Source organism: Megalops cyprinoides, chromosome 4 (assembly GCF_013368585.1).
Source record: "Megalops cyprinoides isolate fMegCyp1 chromosome 4, fMegCyp1.pri, whole genome shotgun sequence".
Taxonomy (NCBI): domain Eukaryota; kingdom Metazoa; phylum Chordata; class Actinopteri; order Elopiformes; family Megalopidae; genus Megalops; species Megalops cyprinoides.
In genome coordinates this window covers 8,104,990-8,125,980 of record NC_050586.1, presented here as the reverse complement: position 1 = coordinate 8,125,980, position 20,991 = coordinate 8,104,990, and the positions used below count along the sequence as shown (strand labels likewise).

At 47.0% G+C, this 20,991-nt stretch overlaps 3 protein-coding genes across 3 annotated transcripts; 1 reads left to right on the top strand and 2 right to left on the bottom strand.

The window, feature by feature from the left end:
- Positions 1 to 8,399: 8,399 nt before the first annotated feature.
- ccdc157 (coiled-coil domain containing 157) lies at positions 8,400 to 12,791 on the bottom strand. The gene is made up of 7 exons (XM_036526160.1): positions 12,083 to 12,791; positions 11,474 to 11,551; positions 10,761 to 10,930; positions 10,313 to 10,489; positions 9,464 to 9,632; positions 8,788 to 8,927; positions 8,400 to 8,471 (listed from the first exon to the last, which is right to left on the bottom strand). The coding sequence occupies exons 1-7, from the start codon at positions 12,789 to 12,791 to the stop codon at positions 8,400 to 8,402; spliced, it is 1,515 nt and encodes a 504-aa protein (XP_036382053.1).
- A 422-nt stretch (positions 12,792 to 13,213) lies between these two features.
- On the bottom strand, positions 13,214 to 13,626 carry LOC118775963 (coiled-coil domain-containing protein 157-like). Its single transcript, XM_036525961.1, has one exon. The coding sequence runs from the start codon at positions 13,463 to 13,465 to the stop codon at positions 13,214 to 13,216; it is 252 nt and encodes an 83-aa protein (XP_036381854.1). The 5' UTR covers positions 13,466 to 13,626.
- Positions 13,627 to 13,771: 145 nt separating this feature from the next.
- Positions 13,772 to 20,796, top strand: sf3a1 (splicing factor 3a, subunit 1). The gene is made up of 15 exons (XM_036527905.1): positions 13,772 to 14,030; positions 14,478 to 14,587; positions 14,896 to 15,109; positions 15,533 to 15,790; positions 15,955 to 16,029; positions 16,140 to 16,290; positions 16,870 to 17,066; positions 17,157 to 17,274; positions 17,557 to 17,864; positions 18,328 to 18,573; positions 18,987 to 19,194; positions 19,337 to 19,497; positions 19,601 to 19,702; positions 20,026 to 20,097; positions 20,235 to 20,796. Exons 1-15 carry the CDS (start codon positions 13,983 to 13,985, stop codon positions 20,334 to 20,336), a joined length of 2,370 nt encoding a protein of 789 aa, XP_036383798.1. The 5' UTR covers positions 13,772 to 13,982; the 3' UTR covers positions 20,337 to 20,796.
- Positions 20,797 to 20,991: the final 195 nt, after the last annotated feature.

Here is a 20,991-nt window from a genome sequence, read left to right as displayed (position 1 = left end):
ATCTGTTTATTTTTCGGTAGTCTCTCTGTAGCCAGTAAAGTCCCAGAATAGGGCGTCCATTGTGTGCACAGTTTGTTTTGTTTTGACGCTGTCCCACTTCGCTGTCCCCCCCCCCCCACCCCCCCCCCCCCCCAGACTCCTCACTCACATCCGTCTGTCATCGTTAGCCACAACAGGAGAGTGTGGACTCCAAACCCCACAATGTCCATGCAGAGTACTAATGTATCTGTCCAATCAGCTGTGCTGTTTCTGTCTCTCTGTCTCCCATACACACAGGCATATATGCACACACATACACACACGCTCCACACGCACATGCGCGTGTAAATACACACACACACACACACACACACACACTCTCACTCGCAGCACAAGCTCTATAAGCACCTGTGCTTTAAACACATCCATGCTTTTGACTCTGTTTGAAGTCCTCAGTTAATACCATTTTATTTCACAGAGACTGATATCATACAGGCAAGAGGTAGGAAGGATCTGAGAATGAAAGCTTATAGGTGAGGCAAAGAATCCTTTGTCTCCTTCAGCTTAAATTTTAGTTCCTCAGAGGCTTTTCGAGGATCGGTGCGGAATCTGTGCCTTCCCAGTGCAGTTCTCACCTGTCCCACAATATCTGGGTCACTGAGAAATCTTGAGACTAAGCTATCAATGTAGTCCCATCGGCATGAATGGCTTCCTCAGAAAGCCTCTGAAGGTGCTGAAAGGCTGCTATCTAGAACGGACTGTGGGACACTGCAGTTTAGCTTTTTAAAGGAAGCCAGGTATGTCATGCCTTACTCGGTGGCAGTAATGGGCTGTGTGTATCCAGTTACAATCCCCCGAAGACCTCTCTGCCCCACTGATTCCTACAACTTTCAGGTTCCTGCTTTCTTGTCTTCTTTCACGGACTACCAAACTTCTTTTTCTAATTTATTCATTTTAATGTGTTTTACTTTATAGAGGTTGTTATAGTTTATATTTTGTAATGTATTGTTTTTAATTTATTGCCCTTATCCTTTTTTTTTTATTTTTTCAGCTGTGTTTCGCAATGCTGTCGTGTTTAACGGTCATACTGGCCTGTCAAAGTTGTTTTGCAATTTTTCTCATGTTTAACGGTTGTACTGGCCTGTCAGGCTCAGAGGGATGGTTTTTTTTTTTCTTATGGTAATGTAGTTATTTGACTGCCACTTTCATAATACTGAATCAACAGTTGTGCACAGTTCTTCAAGGGCATGTCTTCCTGTCCTTGAAAAGCACTGGCAGTTGTTGCCACTGCTGTCTGGTACATTTTTGTACCTAAAGAAGCCCCCCCCAAAAAAAAACCTTTCTCCCACCCCTCCCTCTGCAGTCCACATCCCCTTCCCCTCCTGTCTCTGCCACATGACTTGCTCGGTCTCCCCTTTTGAAAGCGCACTTCTCCTCAACCATTCGCCTAGACCAGCTCTAGTGTCCCATGATCTTAGCTTCTGTGATCTGAGGTGGTGGTGGTGGTGATGGTGGTGATGGTGGGGGGGGGGTGTCCTTGTGCCTCACAGAAACAGCTCCTCGTCAGAAACTGCCTGAGAGATTACATATGGGTTCGTAAGCACATGAACTGCTTTCAGCTATCGCTGCGCCCTGGTTTGTGTTTATACCAGGGAAAACGGGACAGCTGTCTGAGTTACGTAAACACCGGAAGCACAAATGTACAGGCCACAGTGGGACAGGCTGTTCATTGGTGGATGTTGACAAGCAGGGATACGGAGCCCTGCCAAACGATGCCAGCCATGGGACAAACTGCAGCCCCCTCTCCCCCCAGTCCCCCCACCCTCCCACCCCATCCCAAGGGTGGCGGTAATCTGGCAGATTTGCAGAGCCCCCCGCCCCCCAGCCATGCCGCAGTTTGACCTAGATTAGGCCGCAGCAGTCTGTGAGATAACTCTCGCTCTCAGGCCTGGATTACACGCATGGGCGGCACAGTCACTCTTACTCGCAGCCATGCGCTCGTCCTCATCCTCTACCAGTTAGCTTAGCTTTACAGTCTCACTTTACAAACTTCATTCACACTGGCCTACGATGCTGTGGCTATCCCAATGGGCAGAGTAAATCACCACCCCTCTAACAAATAACATTAGAACAGCTTTGTGTCCTTGGCAACAATGGGAGAATGCTCTTACCATGTCACAATAGCATGATAAAGATGTCATGCGTTAACTGCATTGTGACTTAAACCACTCGGACTCTGAGAATGACTTTCAGCCTGAGGTTTACAGTAAGTGTAGGAATTTTTTATTGGCCATATCACATGTACTCTGAAGTGCACCAAGTCTCTGCGTGTTGCACTTTATGACTCTCAATTTGTCTTGTGGTTTACATAGATCATCCTGCGAATGAATTTTAACTTTGTAAATTAATGTACATTATATAAATGTACACAGTAACATGAGTAACCAATGGCCTTAATGACGTAGTAACAAATACAGATGCATTCCCAAAAGTTCATGCAAACAGCAAAATTTCTAAGTTGTGAAACTTTGTAGTTGAGATACTTTGTAATCAATTATATATCCTCAGCCTCGTGATTATCTCAGTAGATTTACAATTTGTTTTACAATACTATATTCTAAAGTACTCTATATGTGGAAGGGTTCTCAGTCAATCAAAAAAAGTAGCTGATAAATGTTTTTTGTATTAGTTGATTAATCAGTAGATCAAATGGATTTTGTCTTAGACAGAGATTCCAAAAGACAATCCCTTGTTAGCTTATAGTGTTTTGTCAGGATTTTACAGTTGAAACTTTCCAGCTACCAAACATAATATTACTAATTTTGCAATACTGATAACATTTTCCATTGATATGCTAACTCACTGTTTTTGTTTCTTAGGAATCTAGATTAGCTGTTTGTGTCCGTGTTCCGTATTCGTTAACTAAACAGTTTGAATTGTTCCTCGAATGTTACCAGCCAGCTAAATAATGTTAGCAAATTTGCAAATGCAGTAAACCAACTGGCTTTTCAAAAGTTGACACTATAAACAATGCAGGGTGGTGTGACTAGTTTGCAGCACCATTTTACGCGCAAAGCTTTCAAGGCTAGCTGCATGCTTCCGGAACAGGAACAGCAGGCTACCACAACGGGCAGTTCCACTCTTTTGGCACTTAAGCAAACACCCTTCCAGCCCCTGTGCTCATATTTCACATTGAAAGCCTTGAATGCACTAAAAACTAAATGGAAAAAAAGCATATTACACCTCAACTGCTTTGTTGATTGCACCAAGTTGTCAACCAGTTAATACTGAACACAGTGTGTTACAGATGGTCAAACAGATTGCTCTTCTCTATGCCTCAAATAAAATATGCTAATAAAATAATGTTTAGAGTGTTCAAATAGGCAGGAGGACATGCTAGTGTAACTAACATAAAGAACATCTGAATAACTGGTAGTTACTTAACTACAAGGAAAAAAATTATCAGCTCATTTTTTGTTGATTGACTGACAACCCTGATATTAAATACAGGCAAATTTGATTTTTTTTTTCTAAATTAGTAACATTAACCTTGTCCAGAGGTTTTCAGGACTATGAGAATACGGCAAGGACCAAAAAAAGGGTTGGACTTTTATATGATACTTCAAAATAATAATAAAAAAACAACCCTCTCATCTATTTCTAGCTGTGCGGCTTTCTGCCAGCGTGTCTCAGCTGTAGGCCCTCTGGCCTAGCCGTGTGCAGGTGATAGGTGTAGCCTGAGGGATACTGTGGCTCTGCTGGTAAACCACTCTCTGTCGCCTCTCGCCTTGGCCTGTTCGTCTCCTGCTGGTGTCTTTGAGCGTTGTGATCTGTGCTTGAGACAGGGGATGAAGATACCCGTCTCCTCTGTACACACCGGCACCTCCCTCTTCTTACTCGTCTTTGTCAGATATTTCTTCAGCACAACTCTGTCGTATTTAGTGACGAATAAATGTTATGAAGCAGCGCTCCGTGTCTCCTCTCATTTTCTTTTTTTTTTGTCCTTTTCTCAAAGGAGTAAACAGATATCAGTGACATTATATTAATTAGATGCTATTCCTGTTTAGCAGGTTATGACATTGGACTCCAAGGGTGGTTTTGTCATGCTGTCCCAGCGGTTTAATCCACCGCCTCACTATTTAGCCCGGGCGGGACCTTGCTTGCTTTGTGGAGAGGTGGCGTATGGCTAATGTCAGTTACACGCTCGACTGGGCCAGACCTCTGTCTAATTAACCCAATCTAAGTACTTAACTCTGAGGTCCAGGGAAAGCCAAATCCCCTCGGAAAGGCAGGTGATGGGAGCGCTGAGCCTGGGAAAAGGAGGGAGATTGTGGGGGTGGGAGGGGGTGGGAGGTGATGGGAGGGGGTAGGGGGGATGACTCATGTTCTGCCATCGCCCTGAGAGCCACCGCCACAACACTCTTACACTGCAGCGTTCTGCCTGAGTCTGTCGCATTTCGCTAAAGTCACCAAGTGATGCTGTGAACGCATGCTCTTCTAATCTGTGCAGTAAATATCGCAATAATCATTGCAATGCTCCTGCTGTGACCCACCCTCTCTTTTCACCCCAATCCAATCCTCTGTTCACCACCACTGTGCCTTTAAACATTCTGGGGTATCATTTACCGGTGTGTGGCACAGGAGGTTACTGACTATCACAGCACTGAGAAGACGTAAAACAGGTAGTGACATGGCAGATCTTGTAGGGACCTGGGTTTGTATACAATATAAGTTTAAGAAAAATAGGTTGTCTTCTAAGCACATTAGCAACAAATCTGGTCACAGATTGTTACAAGAACACTCTTTGCTGTCCTTCTCTGAATTCTCCTGTCAAGCATTCACTGGACAGCTATTGATATTGTACTCATTAAGCACTAATGCAGTAAACTCAGACCGTGAACGTCTAATCGTGTTATAGGTCACATGACGCGGGACTCCTTTCAGAACGACCACGTCTGCTTTGCAGCCGTCTCCTCCACGGCTGCCTGCTCCAGAGCCGGGCTCCAAGAGCAAAAGCAGACAGGCCGCTGTCTCTGTCTCCTGGGATGGTGTGATGGAGATATCTATTATTTACTCGAGGCAAATCAGCAGCGTACCAGGCAGACGGAGCTATGAGTCAGAGAGAAACCGAAACTGCTCTTTCTAAGGCTGAAAAGCAAAACTGCTGGCTGCATGGAGCCCTTGGCTAGAAAAGAAGGTATTACAATACACAGGTCATGCTCTGAACTGCTGCTTTTGCCAAGCCAACAGCTTGTTCACACCCCCGCTGCATACGAGAACAACAGAGAAAATATTCTATTAATTTTGTAATATTTACTCTGCAGTGTAACTTAACAGTAATTTTGTTCACAGTGGTCCTGTTCTGTTACAGAGGGTAGGCTTTCTATTACAGGCACCATGCTTCTTTCAAATGTAGTATTTCAGACAGAAAATTTCATTAACCAGTTACTCCCCTGGGCACTATTCTTTAAATATACAGTAAAATGATTAAATGAACTGTCCTGTTTTTCATGATAAAATTTCTGGTTTAAAGGCTATGTAATATTAAATTACGTATTCTTTTAAAAGAAAAGCAACGTGGGATTGATAAAAATGCACAGCTGGTTTATTTAAGACAACTGACTCCGACAAACAAGGAAATTACAGCATTAAAAGCATCAAGGACTACACAAATCAGCTGGTCACGAACAAGAACCGCGCGAAAATTAAAATTATTTCCACTGTACGCAACAGTATCAAGGACTGTGCATGGGCAACAGAACTGTCAGTAAACTGCCTTAGCTGTGTTCTCAGTCCTGTTTACTCAATATTTACTCATCTGAGATATCCGTGCGCAAACAGAAATTACGACAGAGCGGGAGAGACAATGCGGGATCTGTTGCTCACCTATGGCGTTGCCATGGTAACCTGCCTCCTCCTCCGCCAAGGTACTTTGAATGCACGAGCACATTTGTCTTCGTGGCGAATCGCAACGCCGCTGTGACCGCGCCGCGAGAGAGCGGGACCGCGCAAGGCCGCGCGCTCTGCGGCTTACTCAGCGCCGCGCATCTGCCACATCACCTGTTGTAAAGAGAACCCTCTCCTCACAGTGAACGTATGTGTGAATTAAAAACAATGTGGCGTTTCGCATTTGAGATCATTACTGTGCCGTGCATTTATGGTTAACCCAGGATATTGTCAGAATAGACACATTTTTTTCTGCAGGGATAAATGTTTGTCATTTAAATTCATTTAAATAATTCATTTGTTCTGAGTGGAGTTATTGTTAGCAGCTGCAACAGGGGCGAGGTATACCCATCTAAATTATGCATGCGCATACCCTTGCTATACAAAAGCTTTTTTCCTTTCACATTCTCCCTGCCACTGATAACATTTGTACAGCCTTCTCTAAACACATGTGAACTCAACCCTTACCCTTCGAACTCCATCCTCTACTGATACTTGTGCGACTGTGATGTGCAAATCCGTTTGTAAGCCAGAGAGTGAAGCACATCGAAACCGGAGGTTTGTAGGGTTCATATAGAGATGTTGCTAACCTTGCGCCAACTTTTTACTGCACAGTCGTGCGATACAAAGACACAAATCAAAGAAAAAAGACCACGAATTCCCTTGTAACTTTATTTCTTCAAGTCTTTTAATAATATTTTGTTCCTCTTCCGTGTGCCATTTAAAACGCGGTCATCGTTCGCCAGCTTTGTGTTTTTATTATCTGATACCGTATTTAATATAGAAGTTTACAAACTTAAGATTTGCAATAGCTTATTTCTGTGGCAATCTCAACACCGTGCAGTTAGACACCCTGTGCAACCACAGAAGAGCCTTACAACAATAAGAGAATTTCCTACTAATTTTCTACTATTTTCCTCCTCACGGTCAGGTTTACTTGTTTACAGGTTTACACTATTACTTCGAACCTCCCCGCTTTGTTCCACTTAAGTATCAATCGTAATCGATTATTGGTCTGTCATTAGCCTTTCTCCGACGACCACACACTCCTCAGGTCACGATACACAGCTATAATGCGTCGCGCAGGCTAGTCATGTTTGCCCGTCTGCACGGTGTGTCTTGACTGAAATGTACAGCCTACGTTCAGTATTTTCAATGTAGCTGTAAGCAGAGGTGGAAACCTCCAGTCCTCATATAAGTATTTGCATACATGTATTTGCCCCACCATGGACTCAGCCAGCTGATTCACCAATTAGTTGAGTAGTTGACAGAAAATTCAATTGACCGGAACAAATACTGGGAGTACTCCTACTTTCTACACCCAGGTTTTTCCACCTCTGATTGTTAGGCTGCCAAAAAACCGTATCTGACAAACTAGTTCTGCGGCCCTGGTATTAGCGCAGCGCGGGTGGCCCCTTGTGGGCACACTGAGAAAAATTCAGGCTAAATTAAATCGCGACAAAGCAGTTTGACAGTGGCTGCAATAAAATAAATCGAAGAAACAAAGTGCTGTCGGTGTTCTTTGAAGGGAAGCCAATTGATCCATTCAAGCGTAGACTGTACACAATAAATGCTTTTTTATTAATTATTTATGGGCATCTGTATTCGTGAAAATAACCTTGTTTATTGTAGACAAAACCAGTGGTGTGATATACAGTCAACAAAATATTTTCTGAAGGATAATAAAATACTGTATTTAAACAAATGTTTAAGACAAAAGTGAATTTAAATATATGCTGGTATTTCTGTACTTTCAAATAATGTGATACTTACAAAAGATAACAATAAGACTCAAAATGAAAATGTACTTCTATTTTTACTCACTGTACTATAACACTGAATTTTCCCCAAAATTATGAAGTTTCATCACTCTCTATGTCTCATCATGTTGTATGTGCCTGCTATGCTAATGGGTGGCCACTGACAGAGGCAATTGCTCTGGTACTTCAGAGGGACTGAGGACCTTAGCATTCTCACTAGGCCAGTCAATCAACCTCCACCGGTATAGTTGTGAATTTAATCCACCATGACGTCACTTCCTCTTTGGCAGCATGCCAGCGGTTCGGGTTCGAATGTTGCGGGGCGTTTTGGGGTGGGTTTTAGGGGTATCTCTCTCTAGAGGGAGCGGCAGCGCTAAGGTTTGCTGACTTAGAGTTTTTGACGGAGTGTCTGAATAAATCGATGGAGGAACGAGGGATCCCTGCTCCCAGGGGCCCATGTCCTCTGCAGCCTTGCCTCCGGCGGTCCCATCCCCCACCCCCGGCGGCCTCTGCCCCTTACCGTTAGAGGTTTTGCTGCTGTGGAGAGAGGCAGTGAGAGAGGTAGCCGGTTATCTCAAGCATGTAAGAACACAAAGCACACATAGCCATGACCCCTCACACCGAAAGCGAGGACCTGTCATGCATTAATGGCCAAGCTACTGGCAGGAGGCACTATACAAAACAGAAGAGAGTGAAGTGTTAAGGTTTAAGTTCTTACATGGTGCCAGGGTTCCCAGCATTGCCTCTCGGTTTGGACAGGAGCCCCATCTGCTGAGGAGAGATCACCTGCGGAGAGGCCACAGTCATTTCAGGTGACAGATCAGTGCAGAGCGCAGGTGCAGCATAGCTAACTAGTGTTTGATGGAATTGGGAGCGGCAGGGTTGTGCACTGCTTAACCCAAATTTAGCAGCTGCTTAGTACAGCCAGGCACTCAACATGAACTGGTTCCAAAAATACACATTTTTCCAAAACAGATGACATGTCAATACGTAAGCAGTGTGAGCGACCCTGAATGAATAACAAGCGAGGTGAAATATTCGGAAGAATCGCCTGCTGTGTCGTTAAAGTGTGAGAGGGAGAAAGCTGCCTGTGTGCGCCCACCCTGAGGTCCCTGAGCTGGGCTCTCTCCTTCAGCTTGCCCAGGCTGCTGCACAAGGTGGCATTCTCCTGCTCCAGCACCCTGATCCGCACACAGTTGGCCTTTAGCTGCTGCTCCATATCCTTCAGCACGTCCCCCGTACCTGCCGCAGTGCGGAGGGACAGGGAGTGAGAGGCACTTCCTTACGTTATACACAAGGCTTTCCCTCTGTCAGACATAATCAGCCTTTACAGAACACCTAACACAGGCAGTAGTGTGGCATAGTGGTAAGGGGAAGGGCTCATTAATAGAAGGGTTGCTGGTTTGATTCCCCGCTGGAGTACTGCTGTTGTGCCCTTAGGCAATGTACTTAACCTAGAATTGCCTCAGTAAATATCCAGCAGTATAAGCTGTAATCTATGTAAGTCGCTCTGAATAAAAGCGGCTGCAAAATGACAGTAATGTAATAAAAAATCGTACTCTACCCCAATGCTTGTTACAGCCGACTTGATAGGCCAGATTTTACAGGAAGTTTTGCCAGTGCTTTTCAGTTCATCACAGTAAAACAAGAGGAAGTTGATCTGGTTGAGAGGCCGCCCTACACACAGCAAACTTCACACAGCTAAGAGAAGAGAGGCCGGCGGAAACGACTGCAGAGCGGGAGGGGGAAACGGACGAAGCCGTCAGGGGGGGTCTCACTCTGTGGTTGTGCGTTTCCCGCGGGGCTGAGCTCAGGGAAGGCCACCAGCAGCCTCACTCTCTGCACCAGCTCCTGCATCTCCTCCTGCAGCTGCGTCACACTGCCCTGCAGCTCCTCCACGCGGCTCTCCAGGCCCTGCTTCTGCTTCTGCAGCTCTGCCATCTGGCCCTGTGAAGGGGGGGGGGGGGGGAGGCGGGGGGGGGGGGGGGGGGGGGGCGATGTGAGCGATGCTTATATTTAACCAGACCACCTTACCGTTAAGTAAAGACACAAAGGTGTACATGAACAACTGCACGCAGAGAGAATGACAGACCATGTGCGAACATGTTAATCTCTTTTGCATTGCTGTCATAGCCAGAGTCATACTGAATACAGAATGCTGAATACAACGCTACAGGGACGTTATGTGTTCTGGGCATGACATGGCGGTGTGGAGTAATATGCAGGACAGCGTATTACTCTGTATCACACTACTGCAGCACTGTGGAGTTGTGTCGTCAAACTTCTGCAAAGTAGACTACACTGTGCTCCACATATAAATTGTGATTATAATAAGCACATAAGCTTTAATCTAATTGAGTGTAGTCCGTTAGTCTGATGTGTTACCCAGAATAGGAGTACAGAGCTGTAGAACAGTCAGGTGCCACAATAAACTACTATGTGCTACAGTGCTGAATAGCGGTGTCATGCAGTTTGAGAAATGTAAAGCACTGTGGGGCTTGGTAAAATGAAGCAAGAGTGTGCTGCGATGTAGCTTATTACACTGTGGTGTGCTCTGTGATGTGCTGACCTGTGGCGTGCTGTATTCTAATGTTGTTTGGCGTGTCCTGTGGTGCACTGTGGAGTACCTTCTGCTGTTTGAGTTGGGCCTTCAGCTCGTTCTTCTCCTCTGACATTTGTGCCAGCTTCTTCTGCAGCTCCTCCTTGCCCTCCTGACCCTCTTCCAGCTGTTTCTGCAGCTCAGTGCACTCCTGGTCCAGTATGTCCACTTGCTCCAGCAGGGCCTTCTGCTTCACCTGCATCGACTGGGCAGAAACAGGAATAAATTCTAAAGCAGGTGCAGACACGCAGGTGTAGACAGGCACACGTACACAAATTGCAGCACCACAAAGCACAGAAAGCTGCCCATTGGCTGAGCCAACATTTAGTTCTGATTTTCACTAATGAACTGAATTCAGTAATGGTTTGAGTTGCTTTACCTCAGTTTATAGTTTAGACTTTTTATAGGTAATTCTGATTATTTCAGAATCCTGATTTTCTCCCCTAGATGGCGTGTGTGTGTGTGTGTGTGTTTACCTCCTGCTGCCGACAGGCACTCTGGTACTTGGCGCACTCCTTGTCCAGCAGGACCTGATTGGCAGAAAACTGTGTCTCCAGCATCTTGTTCCTCTCTTCCAACTCTCGGAATGCATCCTGGTCCACCTGTCTGGCCTTCAGCTCCTGTGTTAGGCCATCTCTTATACTCTCTGCCCAACAATGAAGCAACACTCTGATGTTTCAAACAGCGGATTTAAACACTCTGCCTAACTGTGGGTAGAACTGTTAAGGTCATGGCTATAGCAGAGGAGGATTTTGATCTAAAAATAGGGTAAGTTAAAAAAAAAACTTAACTTTAAATTGCTGATGGTCCTGAGCTAGTTTGTGGTAGTTTTGCAAGATTAACAATCTGTGCCAATTTAAACAGAGAGCATTTCACTTGGCTGCACCTTATGTTGTGCCATTATTTATACTGACACAGTTGTGACACATGCGAAAAAGCACAACAGGTTTACAACAATCAGCAGTTTAACGGAAGGCGTTCAGCAGCAGCCTCCACTGAGCTACTCTTTCACTGATATTAAATGCATTGAATCTGTAATGTTCACACCTCAGTTCATGAAGCTGTTGTCTGATGCCCCTACATGTCCGTAACCCAAGATACTTTCCTAGGCTGGAATCTTTACTTCCCATTACTTCTTTTATTTCCAGTGATAGGCGTAGGATGACTGAGGGAGAAATGGTGTCCTTACCCAATATGCGTACATTCTCCAGCTGCAAACCAAGCTGCTCCTGCAATTTGGAGTTCCTCTCTTCCAGAGACGCAACACCTGCAAGACAGCAGACCTGTCTGATCACACATACAGTACTGGCACCGTGCGACATACCAGAATTATGTATGGAATTAACACCTTGTACAGCTCTGCAAACCAGCCCCAGGAGACTGTTTTTTTTCTGAAACACCACTGTCCATCTTGGTAGCAGCGTGGTGTAGTGGTAAGGATCAGGGCTCATATCCAAAAGGTTGCTGGTTTGATACCCTGCTAGGGCACTGCTGTTGTACCCTTAGACAAGGTACTTAACCCACAGTTGCTTCAGTAAATATCTAGCTATATAAATCCTTGGGCAAGGTACTTAACCCCCAATTGTCTCAGTAAATATCCAGCTGTATAAATGGATAACATTGTAACTGATGTAAGGTGCTCTGGGTAAAAGCGCCAGCTAAATGCCAATAATGTAATGTAATAACTGGATAAAATTGTAACCTACTGTATGTAAGTTGCTGTGGATAAGAGCGTCTGCCGATGAAAATAATGGAATGATGTGACAATGTTTCGCCCGAACCCTTTCCAAACACTCACTCCTCGTCAGCTCCTCCTGCTCGCCCTTCTGCCTGTTCACCGCCTCCTGCCTCTGGGACTGGGCCTCCTGCAGCCGGAGCTCCAGCTTCTGCACGTCGGCCCGGCGCTCCGCCGCCTCCCGCTCCAGCTGCTCCTCCGCCCTCTCCAGCCGGGCCCTCAGCTCGTCCCGCGCCGCCTCCAGGGCAATCAAGCTCTCCCGCAGTGGCTGCACGGTGGCGCGCATCTTCGCCAGGTGCTTCCCCACCCGCCCCAGGTCCCGGGTCTGCTCCTCGGCCCACTGCGCCAGGTCGGTCGCCGACAGGCGCCCCACCCCGAGGGTGCCGTCCACCGCGTCCAGGAAGCACACCAGCGAGGAGGGCAGGCCCTGGCTCTGGCACAGCTCCACCAGGGTGTCGCTCACCCCCCGCAGGCTGGACTGCACCTTGGTGCAGGCGTCGCAGGGCACCAGGGACGAATTTACGGTCTGGCTGCTCACAGTCCGCGTGTCTGCGGCGATGTTGGCCGCTCTGGAAGGGGCGTCGCTTCCGGCCCCTAGGGAGCTGAGGTGGGACGTGGAGGAAGGGGATCGGTGGCTGAGGTTGCTCCTGGCACTCTGTACAGAGGAGGCGGACGGGCTCCGGGTCTTCACCTTAGAGTTAGCTTTTAACTGCTTTATAGTCCTCTCCGCAGATGCTTCTTGAATTTCACTCGGTTTCCCCTGAATAAGCATTCATACCCAAGAATGACATTCAAGCCACACAATATTTAGGAGTAAGCACTTCACTTAAATTTCATTAAACATTATGTCATGAGGCTGGCTTACATACCTGTTGAGGTGGGCGCCAGAAGCTGCTCAGCTGGGCCAGGTTATTCCAATAACGTTTGACCACTAAGCCAATGGACACGGAGGGGGCGGTTTGCCGGGTTTGTGGACTGCTCCTGTGCCCACCCATCATCACTTCAGCGTGGGCGTTGAAACTCTGTAGCAGTAACATCAGTCTGGCCCAAAGGCACGCAGACACACACAAACAGCAGCATGTTAACATATACCGAGCGAACGTTAAGCGAGAAAAAAATTCAAAACTTCGGTTATTAAAAGGTTAGCTAGTCATCTTCAAAACGAACTATACAAGGGCATTGTATAATCGCTAACTACCTGTCAATCACCAGTTCCAGCAAAACAATGTGGGAGTGCTGATTGAACTCCTCTTCCCCGTCAACGAAGTCATATTGCTCTAAAAGCGCAACCAGGTCCAAATTGCAGGACAACTTGTCTGGGAACTTCCAGGAGGGGAAGCGGACAGGGCCTGTTCTGGAGAAAACGTCCAGGACTGCACCTTGAAGATCTGTCAGATCTCTCCGAAGGCTCTCCACACAGTCCTGCCGTCCCAAAATGTGAGTCATGTTACTCTTTTCTCGGATCAACGGGGTCTGACAAACATTCTCTCTGTAATCCCATGGGTATCTAGCTAACGTTAGCAAGATTGATTGCAGACTACTCCCAACACAAGGAAAACATGTATAAGTTCTAGTAAATCATTCAGCTTGCTAACGCCTAGCATTTCTTTCTCTGTTATTCAACGGGCTAAGGCCTTTGTTGTCAAGTTGTTGTCATAGCAACATCATGAATCGGTTGTGCGGGCGGTGCAACGGAACAGAACTACTATTCCCATGATGCTAAGCGCGTATGCATCAGGAAGCAAAGTTTAGTGTTTCCTGTACGCTCTCCGAACTTGCTACGTAGAAGCGAGTCCTACGCTGCGTTTTCCGTTTTGGTTTTAGAAGTTAGTAAAATATACAACAGTGGTGATTTAGACCACATTATAAAGTGCATCTGCTGTACAAACGCAGAGGGTATTCGTTTCAGCGCTAGGTCTTTGGAGATTGAGAAACCCCAAGGTTTTCCGATCCTGTCGCAGCCATGCCGCCCGGGCCTGTTCAAATAGTTCAGCCGGAACCCAACAATAAGGTAACTTGCAGGATAGGTAGCCTAGTAGATTTTGAGATCTATACGACATACCACTACATATTAACATAAGTTAAACGACTTTTCTCGCTCGTTAGCCATACTAGCTGCTCAGTTTAAAATGTATTTGTTGTTCAAAATTGTATGCGCCATTCTGTTTTACACTGCGCCTTGCTGTAATGTGTAGCAGTAAAGCCGCTGAGATTAATGGATCAAGTTTGCTAACTGACTAGCAAACTAACTAGCCGCATAGGTCGAATCTAGCTAAATGTATGTACTGTTGAAAATATCCGATCGCTGCGGACTGAAATAGCTAACGGGTATTTGTGTACGTAAGTGTTGTCATAACGCGGTTTAAAAACACTACTGTGTAATACATAGCTCTCTAACGTTAGCCTCTTGCAGAAATAGATCCTCGGGTGTGAGGGATACCTATTCTTTGTTTCGCAGCCAGATGAACCGAAGGATGAAACTCCAGCGACAAAACCGATTGTTGGGATCATCTACCCGCCTCCTGAGGTCCGCAACATTGTTGACAAGACTGCGAGCTTCGTAGCAAGGTCAGAACATCCCTTTTGTGATTGATTGTTATTGAATGATGTACGATCTTTTTTCCGTACTTACGCTTTAAACACATGTAAATTTAGAATGAACTCGAAAATTTATTAGTGTAGAATTATATAATTGGAAATCAGAGATAAGTCCAAGTGTTTAGCCATATATTGCAAACCACGATCATATGTTTCTAATTCAAATTGTGCATTTTTGTTTTTCCCACCCAAGCCTGTCATGTAAATTTGTTAATTTGCCAAACTGATTTGTCCCTATTTGTTCTCTGTCTCTCTCCCCTGGCATACCCAATTATCAGGAACGGGCCAGAGTTTGAGGCCAGGATCCGGCAGAACGAGATCAACAACCCCAAGTTCAACTTCCTGAACCCCAACGACCCCTACCATGCCTACTACCGGCACAAGGTCAACGAGTTCAAGGAGGGCAAGGCGCAGGAGCCGTCCGCAGCGGTGCCCAAGGTCATGCAGCAGCAGGCCATGCAGCAGGCTCCCCAGCAGCAGCTGCCTCAGAAGGTGGGCCCCCCCCCGAGCCTGGAGCCCTGTCTCCACCCTCCTCACACATACGCATGTCATACATCCTGATCTGCACAGCACTAGTCTGAAGATGATGAAGTACAATTATATTACGTTGCATTAATTATTTTTTAGCAAATGCTCTTATCCAGAGCAACATATATAGCTTACAATTTTACATGTCCCCCCATTTATACAGTTGGGTATTTACTGAGGCAATTCTGGGTTAAGTACCTTGCCCGAGGGGAATTGAACCAGCAACCTTTTGGGCATGGGCCCTGCTCCTTACCACTGTGCTACACAGCCACCCCATAGTTTTTTAAGTGAGTGCATTCTGTGTTGTCATGGTAGGTTAAGGTGATATGGTGATAACTGATTTGTCTCTCTCTCTTTGCTCCCCACTCTCCTTTTCTCATTGGACAGGTTCAGGCTCAGGTGATCCACGAGACGGTCGTGCCCAAGGAACCCCCACCAGAGTTTGAGTTCATTGCCGACCCCCCTTCCATCTCGGCCTTCGACCTAGATGTGGTCAAACTGACCGCCCAGTTTGTGGCCCGCAACGGCCGGCAGTTCCTCACACAGCTCATGCAAAAGGAGCAGCGTAATTACCAGTTCGACTTCCTGCGGCCCCAGCACAGCCTCTTCAACTACTTCACCAAGCTAGTGGAGCAGTACACCAAGGTATGGAGGGACCCTCAGACGGAAATAATTTGTGCTCTGCCATCTTGGATCTCAAACAACAATTTTTTTCCCCCTGAAACACCACTGTCTATTGTGAATAGTATGTATATGAGCATTAGTGACCATCTTTTAGCTGATGATAAGCTGTGTGTCTTGTTCTCCAGATCCTCATCCCACCCAAGGGACTGCTGCAGAAGCTGAAGAAAGAGGCTGAGAACCCCAGAGAGGTGCTGGACCAGGTGGGGCGCTGAATCATCACACACAAGCACCTTTACTCTGCACACAAGCCCTAGCCCATGGCAAGTTCATCTTTTCTGCTGGTTTCATGATGTCACATCTTTGCTGGCAGGTGAGGTACCGCGTGGAGTGGGCCAAGTTCCAGGAGCGCGAGAGGAAGAAAGAGGAAGAGGAGCGAGAGAAGGAGCGTGTGGCCTACGCCCAGATCGACTGGCACGACTTTGTGGTGGTGGAGACTGTGGACTTCCAGCCCAATGAGCAAGGTACCCAGCATGCTCTTGGCTTCTCACTCTGAAGGAGAGGACTTTCTGCTTTCCCTGGATTGTGAAGAGTTTAAAACGCAGACTGAATGTTATTTGAAAGACTTCCTCAGTAACTTCTAAAATGAATTCTACACTTTGGAGTGTCAGGGAGTCTTTGCAGTAATGACCTAATATTGGTATGTCATAGCATGGGGGAAATGCTGATTAGCAATGAGGATTGCTCGTTATTAGACGTCTTAGAGCAAGGCTTTTCCTAGGTGCTAAGGTCTGTAAGGGGAGCATTGCATCTGAGTACATTATGTTACATTCCTGTCATTTAGCAGACAGTCTTGCCCATAGTGTCCTACGTAGGTTATCATTTTTACATGTTATCCATTTATACAGCTGGATATTTACTGAGGCAAGATACATAAGCTACAGTTGCCCAAAGGTACAACAGTGGTGCCCCAGAAGGGAATCAGATACAAGCCCTGCTACGTACCACTATTGCCCCTCTAATACAGACTACAGAATATTTTTCCACTCAGCGCACTTCAGAGCTTTGATACCTGCTAAAGCATTTCTTTCCATCTTTCCCAGGTCACTTCCCCCCTCCCACCACGCCCGAGGAGCTGGGAGCCCGCATCCTGATCCAGGAGCGCTACGAGAAGTTTGGCGAGAGCGAGGAGGTGGAGATGGAGGTCGAGAGCGAGGATGAGGAGGACGAAGGCGAGGACCGAGACGAGGGCCACCCCGCGCAGCCTGACCAGGATACCCAGCTGCAGGACATGGACGAGGTACAGGGACACGCCCGATAGCCGATAGCCGTACGCAGTTAAGCTCTGCGGGATGTTTTATTCACCTAAAACCGATTCATTCACCCACAGGGCTCCGATGAGGAGGATGATGGTCTTAAAGCACCTCTGCCTCCAGACAACCCCATGCCACCCCCTCTGCCCCCAACCCCAGACCAGGTCATCATCCGCAAGGACTACGACCCCAAAGGTACCTGGGAACACCAGAAGTCTTCATCACTGTTGTAATACAGCATGACAGTTTTCAGTTGGTCTTTTTCAGGTTAGAAATCTGATGTCATGAAGTTAAGCAGCACCAAGAATAGCCAGTGCAATCAGTCTGAAATCATCATTTACTAATGAGTAATGTGAAGATGAAGTCATTCCATAAGTTCTTAATTTGTAGTAACTTTAACGTGAAAATCAGATCATTTCATTAAATTTTAATTTCATAATTTTCTTTTTTGTTCCCCTCTCCTTTTCCCCCGCGCAGCCTCCAAGCCCCCGGTCCCGGTGTCCACCACGGACGAGTACCTCATCTCGCCCATCACGGGCGAGAAGATCCCCGCCAGCAAGATGCAGGAGCACATGCGCATCGGCCTGCTGGACCCGCGCTGGCTGGAGCAGCGGGACCGCAGCATCCGCGAGCGGCAGAGCGAGGACGACGTCTACGCGCCGGGCCTGGACATCGAGAGCAGTCTGAAGCAGCTGGCCGAGAGGCGTACCGACATCTTCGGTGTGGAGGAGACGGCCATCGGGAAGAAGATCGGGGAGGAGGAGATACAGAAGCCCGAGGAGAAGGTGGGAGGGGTGGGGGGGTGGAGAGAAGAGGCGTGCGTGTGGGCTTCGGAGAAAGGGGAGGACGTTTTTGGGGGTGGAGCAAGACAGGTGACATGACGTGACGGGAAGAAGGAAGATCAGGACAATTTCTTGAATGTGCTGAAGGAAATTTTGAGCATAGTTGTAATACTTTTACTCTTATCGGGATGCTTAGTATATTATGACATATTAATGCTATTGTGATATGGAATGTCTGAACATTGTCTTCTCCAGAAAAAATTGTGTTTAAGTAGTGCACAGAAGCTTTCTTTGGGACATATACATTGCTTTAATTTTCTCAGGGGCAGTGTGTAGAATACTGAATGAATCAAATTGAGTTGAATGAAACGCTGAACGACATTGAATGTCTTCACTATGGGGTTGTCTCTTTGAGTTTTGTCTGTCTGTAAATTTCCTCACTTTGTAACCCTTCCCCCTTCCTCAGGTGACGTGGGATGGGCACTCAGGCAGCATGGCCCGTACCCAGCAGGCCGCCCAGGCCAACATCACCCTGCAGGAGCAGATCGAGGCCATCCACAAGGCCAAGGGGCTGGTGCAGGAGGATGACAGCAAGGAGAAGATCGGCCCCAGCAAGCCCAGCGAGATCCCCCAGCCCCCCGCCCCCTCCTCCGTCGCCAGCCTGCCCAAGCCCTCCCCTCCCATCACCACCGTGCCCCGCCCTCCTCCGGCGGTAGGTCGCTCTTACACTCCACTGGATGTATTAAGCAAGCAAAACTGTCCAGGTTTCCTGTTGGCTACCTTAGTCACTTGTTACAATGCACATTAGTAACGTTGCATTGTGACTGAACAGTTCCAAAGTAGAGCTCTTTCTTTTTGCTCGCCTGGTTGACACCGTGACCCAGGGCGAATTACATGGCATGCAGAAAGCTGGATGTTCAGGAAAGCAAGTCGAGTTAAACAGCGTTGAACCACTCTGATAACTCTCCATACAGCAGCAGCGCCATTCGTTGATGTACCTTTTGGGGTTACAAACCCTGTTCCTTAGCCACCATTGCCATATTGCCAGTGTGGTAATAGGCTCTTTCCGTTGTGGCAGTGTTTTGTTCCTGCGCTCATTGCTCTTTTTCTGTTCTGTGCTTGCAGATGCCCCCTTCGGTGCGCCCCACGCTGCTGTCGGCCGTGCCGGTGATCCCGCGGCCCCCCATGGCCCCCGTGGTGCGCCTGGCCCCTGGGCAGGTCCTCACCCCCATGCCCCCGATGCTGCACGCACCCCGCATCAATGTGGTGCCCATGCCCCCCTCCGCGCCCCACATCATGGCCCCCAGACCACCGCCCATGGTGGTTCCTGCTGGTGAGTGGACTGGCTCTTGAAGATCTCTTAATTACCTTCCACTTTGGTCTCCTAGGTGTATTTTCTGAATCTTACATTGCCAAACCTCACATTGTCCCTCCATCATGTAAAATGTGCCCCCCCCCCTTTATTTCTGCCACAGCGTTTGTTCCCGCTCCTCCGGTCCCGCAGCCCCCAAGCTCCGCCCCGGCCCCCCTGCCCCCAGCTCACCCGCCCCCGCCCCACGAAGACGAACCCGCCAGCAAGAAGATGAAGACGGAGGACAACCTGATCCCCGAGGAGGAGTTCCTGCGCCGGAACAAGGTGAGCTTGCCTGTAAACCGGAGAGAGCAGGTGTCTGTGTGCAGGGGTTACAAAGCACTGCAGTAACTGACCGCTGTCTCCCCCACGGCTGCATCTCTCTTAGGGTCCTGTGGCGGTCAAGGTGCAGGTGCCCAACATGCAGGACAAGACGGAATGGAAGCTCAACGGACAGGTGCTCAACTTCACCGTCCCGCTCACAGACCAGGTAAGGCCCACCTGCCCCTCTCAGCCTGCCGCAGACCATGTATCCAGACTGCAGCATTGGGAGGCTGTTGTGCAGAATCCTGTTGTCAGTGTCTACCCAGACCATTTCTGAATGAAAATGGTGTCCCCTTCGTTTATGGGTCTGAACTGTGTTTAACAGTTCTGTAACTTTTCACTTGACTTGCCTTGACTTAATTACTTCCAAATCAGTTGTCAAATGTACAAGCCTACTGTGTTGGATTTGTTAATTTCATTAGTGAAAAATGATGTTGATGAGCATTGTTGTGTGTTTTATTAAATACCAACCCCTCCAACTTCCCACAGGTGTCTGTAATAAAGGTTAAAATCCATGAAGCCACTGGCATGCCAGCTGGGAAGCAGAAGTTGCAGTATGAGGTGAGTGCAGCACCACATTTCTTTTTTTAATTTGCTCACAAGCCACCCACATTTTTCAGTATTTGATATGCCTTTTCTGTGAAATTAAGATCTTGATTTGATCGCCAGTCACTCAAATACTTACTGTCTTCCTCCAGGGTATTTTCATCAAAGACTCCAACTCCCTGGCCTACTACAACATGAACAATGGCTCGGTTATCCATCTGGCATTGAAGGAGAGAGGTGGCAGGAAGAAGTGAGGGCCGCTTTACTCCACTAGAGCACTCCCCTGCTGGTAGACCCTTACTGCAGAGTCCAAGTGGTCCCAGTCAGTGCTCTGTGTCCCAAAAGAAAGCATCGATCCTGTCTTGCCCCTGCAATGAAGAAAGTGTCACTGTTTAAAAAAAAAAAAAAAAAACAGTAGCATCCGATCACCTCCCTTCAAAGCAAACATTGTATCCTTATTGCAATAGTTATTCAAGCCACGTGTTTGAGAAGGCTCTTCTGCATCTCTGGAAATTCATTCTGCTGTCAAGATGAACAGCATTGTCTTGGGTTTGGTTGTTCTTGATGTTACCAGTTTTACATAGAGAACTATGAACATGTTAGCTAATTATTGACTGCTTATGCTCAATGGACTGTGAAGCTGATAGCAAAGAGCATACTCCTAGTCTTGTAACCGTTTGGTAAATGTTGTTTCTGCCATTTCAAAAATAAAGTCAGTACCTTTAAAAAATGTCACTGCCACACTCACTTCTCATTAATACCATCGGATTTGATTTTGTCAGAGGTGTCATCATGTATCTATTATATTCATTTTTATTTTAAATTATGTTAGTATATTTAACCTAATAACAGTATTCCATTATCTTCTCGATTTGGTCTCTGAAGTCTCTTTACGTTGAGAATTACCTC